The 13,171-nt window shown below is 38.6% G+C and overlaps 1 protein-coding gene across 3 annotated transcripts in view; it reads left to right on the plus strand.

The window, feature by feature from the left end:
• The window catches only part of LOC149552956 (FAD/NAD(P)-binding oxidoreductase family protein), a 257,647-nt gene extending 245,050 nt beyond the window's left edge, over positions 1-12,597 (plus strand). The window contains exons 8-9 of one of the 3 annotated variants that reach the window (XM_089788498.1): positions 11,885-12,064; positions 12,379-12,597. In XM_089788498.1, the coding sequence (XP_089644624.1) occupies positions 11,885-12,052 (168 nt within the window). In that variant the 3' untranslated portion in view covers positions 12,053-12,064; positions 12,379-12,597. Of the gene's footprint in view, positions 1-11,884 lie in introns of all 3 variants that reach the window. The other 2 variants (XM_089788497.1, XM_089788499.1) reach the window with 2 other exon arrangements.
• Positions 12,598-13,171: the final 574 nt, after the last annotated feature.

Genomic DNA, 13,171 nt, shown 5'->3' on the forward strand with positions numbered 1-13,171 from the left:
AAATACCATCAGATCCGAATAAGGGAAGAGGATGCGGAGAAAACGGCCTTCTGTTGCCATTACGGACACTATGAGTTCCTGGTCATGCCGTTCGGTCTGACCAACGCACCTGCTACATTCCAATCATGCATGAACCACATCTTTAACAAGCAGTTGCGTAAGTATTTGTTGGTGTTCTTTGATGATCTTCTCATTTATAGTAGGACATGGGAGGAGCACTTGAAACATTTGAACAAGGTTCTAAGTATCATGGAAGAACAGTCCCTGTTCGCCAAACAATCCAAATGTGAGTTCGGAATGACGGAGATATTGTACTTGGGGCATGTTGTCAGTCAATATGGGGTTCAAGTGCATCAGGAGAAGATCCAGGCTATCCTCGATTGGCCTCCCCCGAAATCACTCATTGATCTGCGAGGGTTCTTCGGATTGTGCAGCTACTACAGGAGATTTGTCAAAGGTTTTTCTCAGCTCAGCGCGCCTTTAACAGATTTGACGAAGAAAGGGGCTTTCTAGTGGAATGAAGAAGCGCAATTCACATTTGAAAGGTTAAAAGAGGCCATGAGCACTTGTTCGGTGTTGGCATTGCTCGACTTCACCCGACCATTCATTTTGGAATGGGACGTGTCAGGGGAAGGCATTGGAGCAGTTTTGATGCAGGACAGACACCCCATCGCCTATGAGAGCAGGAAGCTTACACCAGCCGAGCGCCTGTATTCCATCTATGATAAGGAAATGTTGGCCATTGTTCACGCATTGACCAAGTTTCGGCAGTACCTGGTTGGTGCCAAGTTTGTTGTCCGTACGGATCACAACAATCTGAAATATTTCCTGGAGCAGCAGGATCTTAACGAACGGCAACAAAAATGGGTAAGCAAGTTTCAATCTTTTGATTTTGATATTGAATATGTAAAGGGGAAAAATAATGTTGTTGCAGATGCCTTGTCTCAAAGAGCCACCATCTGCTCACTAGAGCAGATCTTAGCCGACTGGAAGGCACAATTGTTGGTGGAATATTCCAAGAATACTTTCGCTTGTGAGATAATGGATGGTCACATCCACGATGATCGATATAAGGTGGTGAATGATATCATTTATTATAAGGATTGGATCTACTTAGTGCCTGAATCAAAGTTGAAGAAAAAGATCCTGAAGCACGTGCACGACTCCCCTCTGGCTGGTCATCCCGGCTTCCTAAAAACTTATAGAAGTATGTAGGAAAGGTTCTCATGGAAGGGATTGAAAGGGGATGTATTGCAGCATGTCAGAGCATGTACTGTTTGCCAACAGAACAAATCCGAACGCACTCTTCCTGCTGGACTGCTACAGCCTCTGCCGATTCCCTAACATAAGTGGGAAAGTATATCAATGGATTTCATAACAGGTCTTCCCAAGGTGAACGGAAGGGACTGCATCTTTGTGGTAGTTGATCGACTGACAAAGTACGCTCACTTCTCGCCATCCTTTCAGGCCTTCAGGTTGCACAGATTGCCGATCTGTTTTTCAGAGAAGTCTTCTGCCTACACGGGTTACCCCGAACATCGTCAGCAACTGGGATAGACGCTTCATCAGTATCTTCTGGATAGAACTGTTTTGGATGGTAGGAACTAAACTATCATCGAGCACAAGTTACCACCCATAGACAGATGGCCAAACTGAAATTGTGAACAAATGGCTCGAAGGTTATCTACGGAACTACGTCTCAGCACCACTTATCACATGTCGATCGGAATGACGCCGTTCAAGGCTCTGTACGGGCACGAACCACTCTTCTTCCTCGATACAGTGTTGAGCGACAGCCGCGCTCCAAAGGCGAAGGATTGGCTTCAGGAAGGACAAGACATTCTGAAGAGTTTGAAAGAAAACCCGCAGCAGGCACAAAATCGACAAAAGGTATATGCCAACAGACATCGATTAGAGAGGAGTTTTGAAGTGGGGGATTTGGTTTATCTCCGACTACAGCCTTATCTATAGTCCTCATTGAAGGAAACAGGGAAGGAAAAACAAAAGCCCCGGTTTTATGGTCCCTATCGCGTGATCCGTCACATTGGTTAGGTAGCGTACGAACTAGAGCTTCTCGAAGGTAGTCACATTCATAATGTCTTCCACGTTTCTTGTCTGAAGAAGGCTATCAGGCAAAACATCTCTGTCACTACAGATCTTCCACCACTCAATGAGGGGAAATTCATCTTGGAACCTACTGAGATTCTCGAAGTACGCAAAAAAGTCTTGCGTAACCGAACGGTGAGAGAATACCTGGTACGTTGGCGACATCTATCGCTGGACGATGCAACGTGGGAAGGCGAACACGTCCTCCAGCATCCGGCACTGCATTTGCTTGAGGACAAGCAAATTTCGGGAGGGGAGGACTGTAATGTTCCCAAACAGAAATAAATGTATTTAATTATTTTTGTGTAACGGGCCGATTGTTTAACTCGGACCCAAAGTTAATTTTTGTCATAGTAGTTTGTGTCGCCGTCGGCTAATTTTTGTACACCCTCGGAAAGCTTTTCCCGCTGGGTATTTAAGCACAGCTTGCAGTAGTCGATAGGTATGCTTTTGAAATTTGATCTCTCTGTACTGCGGATTCCTGTTGGAGTTCGGCATTGTTCGCCATTTTGGAAGTGAAAGACCTTCCCTATCTAGCTTGCACGGTTTTGGTGGGAATCAACCCTCACCCTATTTTGTCAGTGTTCATCTGGTTTGTATCCGGCAATTGGAGTGCTCTCATTATTTGCAAATACTTATCAATTTGCGAATGTTCATCCAAATTGGTACGGGCATTGCATGGTGTTTACATTATTATTTGCCATTAATTAAATAATATCGATTGATGTTTATGGTGTATGGCTCACTTCCCCTCCCCTACCTACAAATCACACTGTTAAGAACTCAACTGTTGTGCCTCACCTCCTAACGTATGGCCATTGCAATCCCCAACAACTCGCATTCACCTTTCAAATCCGTATGGACACCCACTACAACGTACGACTTCATACTTCGCCATTCCGTACAGACCCCCCTCACTTTCGTGCCGTACGGCCTTTGTTCCCACCGTACGAACATTGGTCTCAACGTACGGTTAGTCACCGTAGAGGTATCTTGCCGTACGGACTTTGGGACACTGTATGGGTACCATACCCAGTCACCGTACACTGCATTGTCCATACCCACCGTACGGACATTGTTTTTTTGCTGTAAGGTTACCTTCAATGCTTCCAGTTTGCTCGCCCCCTTCGCACATTGTTAATTCAATCTTAGATTTGAAGTGATTAGTATCCAGCCTGCAGATTTTAGACCGTACGGCCTCAGTTCAGGAATTGGTGCATTGATTAAAAGGGGTTATAGAAGGTACGGTACATTACATAATCCCAAGCTAAATCACGGTAGTGTCTAAGTCGGTCATTTTTGGCGTATATTGACCCTTAACACACTACCAATTTGGCATCTCCTTTAACATGCAAGTTCTGAATTTCTCTAGCCTACGCCATGTTCAATCCCAATATCAAGGCTTCATATTCAGCCATGTAATAGGTGTTAGGAAATTGCAACTTGTAAGAAAAAGGGAAGAATTCACCATTAGGGGATATGAAAACAACTCTAGCATCGGATCCCATAGAAGCACAAATACCATCAAATTCCATAACCCAAACAGTAGTAGAGCTACTTATACTTGCACCCAAATCATTCAAAATGATTCTTCTTTGAAGAGAATCACTAGAATCACCTTTAGAATGCATTTCTTCATCTTTAAGACAATCCATAGGATCATCTTTAAGAATAGCTTTTTCTTTGGGAATGACATCTTCCTCTATGACTTCAACAACATCAGCAAATCTTTCAGTGTCTGATAGTAGTGAAGAACTTTTAGAATCAGTCCAATCTTTGGCAAATTCAGACACTTTATCAACATGTAGATAGTAATTTTCCCTCCTTGCTGATTCATAAAGAATCTGAGCATGTGGATCATTGGACTTGACTATCACATACTTCATTTCTCTTTCGGGATACAATTTTTGCATAACACGTTTAACAGGTATTCTTGCTTTAGTCATATCCATGTTGAGTTCTCCTATACTTTACAGAAATTGCGACCAAGTAACATACCATAGGAGGCTGGTACATCAGCAACTAAGACCGTCATTTTGATCTTTTTGTCTCAGAAAGACGCAAAGGTAAACCGAGCATCTTTGATTTGCCATTTCAAGGGCAATTGTTCTCCATAGAATAACAGCTACCAAAAGACTTAGTTAAAGTCAAACCTAGGGTATTTGTAACCTTGGCAGGCATGACATTATCAGAGGCACCGGAATCTAAAACACAGTTGCTTAACTCAAAACCATTGATCAAAAGAGAAAGATAGAAAGGTTCAATCTTTCCTGGATCTGAGGATGGAATGGTTACTAAGTTATTTGGCATATTTTTGACTTCAAGAGCAACCAAATGAGTTTGGGTAGGCTGGGATTCTTTGACAAATTTAGCAAGTCTATCCAATTGATCCGGATAAGCTTGTAGGTATTCTACCTTAGACATTTGAATTTTGGTCTTCTTAGCATGATCTATGATATCAAAAGCTTGGAAGGAATTTGCTAAGGAAGAATTTAAATTTTCAACTTGAGTTTTAGGCAAATTGGACATTGAAACATATGATGCAGGAGAAGGTTGATCAACACGTGATTTTTAGCTGGATCATTAGGTAGATTAGGCAGTGATGTTCTCCTCTTCGTAATAGTGACAGGCATTTGAGGAACATCCAACTTCTTTTTAGCCTCTTATTTTTGAGGCAACTTAGATTGTGAACATTTCATCATCACATAAGCTTGTGCAAAATGCATTTCATGATCTTCATCATTGTACTGCACGTAACCAATAGTAGAGTCACCAGCTGCTTGAGGATCATCATGATACAGGGCAGCATTAACCTCGGAAGGATATTCATCTTGATTATCATTCATTGGATCAGCTTCAAAGTAACCAGTAGCTGTGTTACTTGGTGGTGCTTTGAGTGCAAGCCTCTCCGGAGGAGGAAGCTTATTCTTATTCTTAGCTGCATAATTATTTGCAACATTAGGATAAGGTCGCCTTGGTATATCCTTATATGGTGTTGCATATGGACCTTGGGATATCTGCTTCTAGAGAGCAAGAAGTTTAGTTGCCAGCTTCTAAACCAGTGAATTAGATGTGCCCGATGAAGAGGATCCAAGAAGGAATTGTTCTTGAATCGGCTAGCATCTTTGCAAGTCTTCCTCGCAAGTATCAAATCATCTTCAATCTCAGTTGCCAAAGATTTTGCGAGAGCCAATGTTGCAGGAGCAACCCTTCTCAACAAAAAGTTGACTTCAGGAAGTTGAGTGTTGAAGAAATACTTCAAATTCTCTCCGTACGGTTCAAACTAACCATTTTGGTGTCCTTGTGGGGATGGTTGTCTTCGGAGGGTAGATCTTTGTGTTTGTCCTTATCATTAGACACGACTTCAATGTGGTGAATTTTTCCTTTCTCGAGGCATCTGTGCCCAGGTTCCCACGATCCCTTGCAGTTGAAACATAGTTTCTTCCTTTGGAGCTCCTGTTTGCTAGCTTCTTCTAACGACAGCTTCTTCTGCAGAAGTTTATTATCTGTCCCTCGGAAACACTGGTGGTTTGGAATATGAGTACCCTTGAGAGGATGACGTCGATGATGAAGCCATACTCTGAGTCTTTTTGATGGCCTTCGATAAGGTGGCAGGATTGAACCCTTTTACCCAACCCTTCAGTGGTTCTATCAGTCCATCCATGAAAAGCAATATCCGTCTTCTTTTGGGAATGTCTGTGACCAAAACAAAGAGTTTCTAAAATTTCGTAATGTATTAGTCAATCGATCCAGTTTGCATCAGTTGTGCCAATTCTTTGAAATTAAGTTCCAGATGCTTACCATCACATCGATCTATCAATTTCTCAGTGAATTCCGCATAGGTAATTATATGGTCATGCCCCAGTGTGATGGTGCTGTGATGCCACCATTCATGCCCTACTCCCTCCAAGTGTAATGCCTCAAATTTCTTGCTTCTTCTGGCATAGGATTAAGTTGGAAGTAAGTATTGAATTTCATTAACCACGCTTGGGTAGATATGGATCCAGATCTGTCAAATGGAGACATTTACTTCACTCAAATTCTTTTTGAGATCATCGTTAAAATATCCCCGGTTTCTACCTCGCAAATATCTCATTCTTAGATCTGTGTAGTCTTTGTAAGATATATCTTCCTCAAAATTCACATTCTTCCAGTCTTCTCACAACTGTTCTTGAACTTCTCCAAAAGGTTGGCTGCTTCCCTCGCTGTGGTGCCTCCGTCCATGGGAGGAAGATGGTATGGAAGGTTGTGAGCGTGCTAGATGAGGGTTTGCTTTACCCAACACCGAGTATGCGATGTGACCATTTTGTTCACCAGATATTTTATTATCTGCCAATTTCTTGAGAGTTTCTTCCATGAATCATTGAGTATCATTGATCTATGCTTGATTCCTCACAAGTTCTCTTAGTAGCGCTACGAGTTCGGCAGCCGTGGATTCTGATTCTACCGCTATTGTATCAACCGAATGGGATCTTCTTCTCTTCCGGCTATAAACTCTCATTCACTATCCACAAGCTGGTAGGATTGAAGCTCTGATACCACTGTAATGTTCTACTTGTCCTGTGTGCCTAATAGCTAGAACATTGAATGGCCGTATAGAAGGGGTTGCAGGAAGGCCTTACGGAAGGAAGTATGGCCGTATGGTGTTTGGGGAGTTGTACAATAGGCAATTGCTATGATGAGTGTAGCGGCTGGTGGTCGTACGTGCAGCTGGCTGTACTGATGGAAGGGAGATAGGCCGTACGTTATTTTCTAGTGTTTACCTTGGAGACGGTACGCAGAAAACTAAAAGTCCTTATGGTAAGATTTTGAGGGTCGTACGGTATGTGAAAGGCAGATTACAGGGAGCAACAACGAATGAGGTTGTACAGTAGGCTTGGAGGCCTATCGGAATGTGAAGATCGAGCTGCACTAAATATTAAGACCATACACTCACCAAATATGTTATATAATGATAGAATAAATGATTCAATACAATTCTATATATATATATATATATATATATATATATATATATATATATATGCAACAAAGATGGTGCTTCAATTTTCTAGATCCGAACAAAGAATTACAAGTGACGGAATAGGGTGAGGGTCGAATCCCACCGAAACCACGAGAGCCAAATAGGGAAGATCTTTCACTTCCGAAATGGCAAACAACAGAGAATCCCAATAGGAATTTGTAATACAAAGAAATAATCCAAATTTCATACCAATAACTACTTACAAGCCGTGCTTAAATATACGTCGGAAACCTTTCTGAGGGTGTACGAAGATAGCCAACGGCAACACTTATCTACGGAAACAAAAATAAAAATGGGTTTGAGATATACTAAATCAATCAGCCCATTAACAATGTTTGATTAATAATTTAATTTATGACAGGAACATTACACAATCCCAATTTTGCCTCCAATTGTGCACCTAGATTTGAATAACTCATATCCCATGAACCATCATTCAGATTGAAATGCTTCTGTTGAAGAGTATCCAAATACTCATGCAAGTTTGTATTGAAATATTCAATTTTCCAGATAATGGTTTTGTCCCATGGTCCCCTTTTATCAACCAAAGTCTTACAGCAAAGGTCGTAGCTTAATCTTTTAGTCAATGTTTATTTATATCATCTTCATACTATTGTTAATGATATTAATAAATGTCTGTCGCTACACTTTTATTGTTGGAATATCAGTGTTTTGATAAGCGGATTGTACAAAAATTGGCCCAAAGTTCTTGGGCAATTAGTTGTCAAGATTAATCCTCCCACTGGTTCTCATACTAGATAGCAGGTAGTTCCATTCCTTGCAAACTCAACGAAACTTGGAAACCATTTCAATTCAAGGATGCTTCAAAAAATGATATCTAGACTCTATTACATCGTCGTGTAATTTAGACAACATATAATTTCCAACGAGTGCTTTATAATTTCCACATGAAACATTCTCTGCCATGGTGATATTATGTGTAACTTCAAAGCAAATATTTGTCCAAAATTAGAAGATCAATGCAGTTTCTATCAATAATTTTGAAATTTCAAGGGTTCTTCATGCTTTCTTATAGGAGAAAAAATTGCCCTAAGATATCCTTTGTTTGGCCATTGATGTAATGGTGCTCATTCCCAAACGTGGAAGGTGTTGATTTAATCCAAACAACTTGAAGTGGGTTATGTAGGGCTCAGATTGCGTGCTCGGCACTTCCTACAACATTTCCAAAAGGATTTTTTGGAGAAATTTAAACAATTGGAACAATATCTTGTCTGCATTTTGTATATCTACAATTTTGCACATATTTTGATTATTGTCATCTATATTAAACACTAGAGTTTCGTTATGATTCTTTGCTCTCATTATGTGTGTAGTCTTGCAATGGTTTGCTAAACATTGTAATACTTTTCCCTTATTTACTAAGGTATATTTCGCCAATCCTCCTTAAATTTTTTCCTATTTGAGGTTGATGGCGTTTAAGCATCTAGGATGTCTATATATTTATTGTTGACTAGATAAATTATCAGTGTAACATAGGGACATGTTCCCCCCCAAAACTGGGCTGCACCAAAGATGAGGACGCACCCGAGACAAGAGCAAGATGTCATGGTTTTTCGGGCGGCGCCACTCAAAGCGCCACCTCTGCCGGAGACAGCGAGACGTCTCCGTGTCTCCTGGGGGTGCAGGGGGGCGCGAGGGGGGACGCCGGGACGTCTCCTGTGGCAACAAGATGGAGCACATTAAAACATTAATAAAATAAGGCATTATTTTAATATTTTCTTAGTTCTATTTTTGTTATAATGGGATGTGGGGCCCATTCCTTCCTCCTCCTTTGTTCAAAAGGCTTCTATTCTTTATTTTTATTCACATTTGTATTTCTATATTTGAAGACTGATATATATTATAAATTTAAAATTATATAATTTGACACTCTTTCATTTGTTGATGTTGAATATTCATTGTTTGTCATTTAATCATGAATCATGATGTTCTAGTTCAAAACTTCAATGCAATGTTCAATGTTTAAGTTTTTTACTTCTTTATGTCGTATATTGTATAATTGTAGCACATCTTTTAATAACTAGCATTTTAAGTACCATATGTATAGTATATACACTCTGCTCCCCCTGCCTCCCCCGTGTCCCCCACCATCATCCTCTTGCCATCGCCCCACCGCCTGCAAATCAAGGCCCCTGTCCCCCCATCTCATAGGGTGGTGTAACTATGTAAATTATCTGCTGCCCTGGATCTTCTCGTATCTTCTCATTCCTTCCATTGTGGGTATCTCTCTTTGCATTATGTCTTTTTCCTTATCTTTGACCAGGGATGATATTTTATAGTTCTCTGTTTTTCTTAATTGAATTTTTTTTTATCATACTTTATATTGTTACATTTACAGCCTGCTCTGATACCATGTTGCGTAATGGGGATCGTTTTCTGCCAATGTAATAACACTCTTATTTTTATTAGTGTTTTCCAGATGGTGAATTGAATGACTTATAAATATGAGAGGAGACATGTATCATGAAGAGACATGTCTCTATGGTTAACCATCATTAGATTATAATAATATATTAACAATAATATATATATATAGAGGTAAGAGTATTTGTCTAAATGGTGATTTACCGACAACAATGTATCTCATGATTGAATCAATCCGACTAAAGCTACAACCTTAACATTAAATATGTCTTGTGATATTATTTAATTTTTTAGGACCATTTAATTAATTAACCTAATTAAAATATTTTATTAAAAATTGGGGACGTTACAACACTTGATGAGAAGAATTTTCAGACATAATTATTCCCATGGCATAAACATCATTCTCCAACATTTCTTCCAAAATGGAATTTTTCTCTTTCTTGCAATCATCCTTCAACTCCAAGATGATGTCATTCACAAATTAGAAAACTTCTATAATGCCTGCAAATATTAACCATGGAGGATCTTTCATCATCATGATTAATCTTCTTTGTTGGGATTGTCATCCTCAAGAAGGCTGAGATGTAACAAGTTCAATCCCACAAAACCACAAGAGTTTTACAAGAGAAAATAACACTAATGTCCATAATGCCAAATGAACTCTTTGAATCTCCTTTTATACTTTTCCCCACTGTACTTTTGGGAAGACATATTTAGAAATTCAAATTTTGTTAAATAACCTCTTTTTGGCTTGAAAAGACCAATTTATAATTTTAAAAAATAATAATAGTAATTGATTTTCAAGGCCACCTTTTAAGTATCCATGAATTACTTTAAATTCTCTTTAATGACCTATTATGCTAAGGTGCTTTTTAAACTGTTTTATAAAATTAAGCAACCTTAGTGAAATAATTATATTAAAACTCAAAATTCACTTAAGTTGTAAAAAATTTCAAAATCAAAGTCTGACAGTACTGGAGTGATACCAATGGTGAACAATGAAAATCGAGGCAACTGTTTGACTTTCTATAAATAGATGCTCTCTCCATGAATCTCGGAGAAGTGCCGAATGCTGGAATTCAATTAAACAAGTGTCATGGGAGTCCTCAAGACCAATTGATATCTTTTCCAACATTAAACACCCCCTCGGACAGCACTGTCACACAGTGATAAAGCTGGAGCTAACTACAATGCCAATGTGACCAAAAGTGAGAACGTAACATTGACCGATTGGACTTTGCCCCATCACATCAAGACTCAACATACTTATACAGGGGTGAGTTCACATCTAGTTCAAAGTGGGATTGGTCCATGGAGCCATAATTGGCTCCAATTGTAATCATTATGACAAGAAGTTTGGTAGACAACATATTTCAATACGAAATCGATCCTAGCTCATTTACTTGTAGAAGAATGATGGAAAAAAAAGAGGGTTTGTATAGACCCAATTTTTTTTTAACAAATAGTAAACACACTTCTGTTCCAAGAATCTTTCTCTACAATCGTCATGACAGCACAGTCCAACCTGTTTGGAACTTTTAATGATCAATCTTCGTCTCCATATATGCAGTGAAAGCAAGAATAAAAGTGAGGCAAGTGTATCTAGTTTGTGTGTTTTGTTTTGAAAATGTGTTTAGAATTAGGTTTCAGCTTGACAGGTCAAACTTGAGGACCTCCCCAAAAAAGTTTTAAAAGCCTGCCAAATCACTTGGATTGATTTGGATTACTACATTTTTTCCCCAGACTTGCCCAGATATATCCTGTGATGTACTTGGACAATTCAGGGTGAAAAATGCAGTACATTGGATGAGTCCATTCCAGGTATATTTCAATTCTGATTCCAGATACTCTATGCGAGTGATTTAATAAGAGAAACCGCTGAACAATGGCTATAAAAGATTGAACTCTATATTGAGGAAAGTTGTATTACGAGAAACAAAAGTCTATGATGATAAAATGCTTCCCTTTTTAATATTAATCAAACAATTGATACCATGAAGATTGAAAGGTTCGTTGATTGAAATGTGAAATGATACTATTTTCTCTTTGGATCATAGAAGACAATCTTCTTGCATGGATTTGTGATACATGTTTTATTATCCATGTCTAATAATATCTGCTGACAAACTCGAATTTTCTTAATTGTTCTATATCATTAATTTTTTCAAAGATATTAGTAGAAATCTCCATCGGTTTATGGCCTTGGGAATTATTTTCATTTTGTTTTTGTAGCCAAACATTTATTAGGTTGAGCCATGGTGATTTTCATTTTCTTTCATGTTTGCATGGTGGTTGCTTTTGTATGATAACACTATTTCCCCTTACATCACTAAATTAATTACTTTTATCTTCTTTGACTATATGCAGATTGCAGACTATTTTGCCACTGTTAGTGGTGGGTCAAACCCAGATGATTTTTCTATAGGCTTACACCAGGAATTCACGCCCATTAATGGACATGATATCGGACAGTTTCCTGGTACAGATATATTGCAAAGGGAAGATTCTGCAGCTTTAGAACCTGCATTTGTATAATTATACTTGTCAGTTAAAGATCGACAACTCACCTTTTCATTAATTTTGTTTATTAGAGGGTAAAAATAACTAGAATGCTTTACTTAATGTGTTTCACCATATCCTCAAGTCTTCATCTTATTTTTGTAATGGTAGAAATAAGTTTGCAATGCAAAGATGCATGTATTCGTGATTCCAAGTTGTATATTATATTTTGATCTGTATTTAAAAGATAAATGAAAAAGTATTTTAGGGTCAGTACCAAGCGAGGCATCTTTTTTGTGTACATGACCCCTTCTTATGGAAGTCATTCAACAACTGGTTTAATTTCTTTCCACCTTTTTCAGAATTGCACGTGTCACTAAGGATTGGGCATATTGATATGGCATTTAGATCCAACTTGAAGAGGAAGAAAGAATAGACAATTTTGCTTGTTTGGCTACTATCATGGACCTCCACTACTTCTCTAGGATAAGATAGATTATAGTATGTAACCTGTCTGGGCACACTAAAATTGTAAATAATGACAATTATTTTAAATAAACTCTCTTTATTTATTGGACAAAGTCTCAGTAGTAATCAAATATAGACTGATTGGTAATATCATGGTTGTTGGACTTGCATTCTGTTCCAATCCTGAAAGAAGAGGTTTTCAAATTTATTTACATGCCAATTTCATAGATAAAATGCTTAGGAAGGACAAGTAAAATGACTATAGAGGGTAAGCATTACAATATGTAAAGTTTGGATCTTGGTTGGTGGAGACAACCTAACTTATATTTCTTCTCTGTATTCTTCTTTTATGTCAGCAGATCTTCCTTGTACAGGGATACAGACCTGACTAGTTATTCTATATTCAGACTGAGATGTATATGCCACAGTTATTGATATATCTCTGCAGTCCTAAATGAAATATATTTTTTGTATGAGACGTGACTTCGTAGGGGCATGACCCTACGTAGTCATGCCTCTACACATATTTAATATTATACACAACACACCGGTTCATAACCACTTGGTGATTAACAACAGTGTTAAAGATCGGCATGTTCATAATGCCCAATCATGAAGAGTTACCAATTATATTAGATGTGGTATTATAAATGAAACAAAATCGTCTCATATGAAAGATGGACGATA

This window comes from Cupressus sempervirens, chromosome 6 (genome assembly GCF_028749045.1).
Source record: "Cupressus sempervirens isolate cs-2001-9-10 chromosome 6, ASM2874904v1, whole genome shotgun sequence".
Taxonomy (NCBI): domain Eukaryota; kingdom Viridiplantae; phylum Streptophyta; class Pinopsida; order Cupressales; family Cupressaceae; genus Cupressus; species Cupressus sempervirens.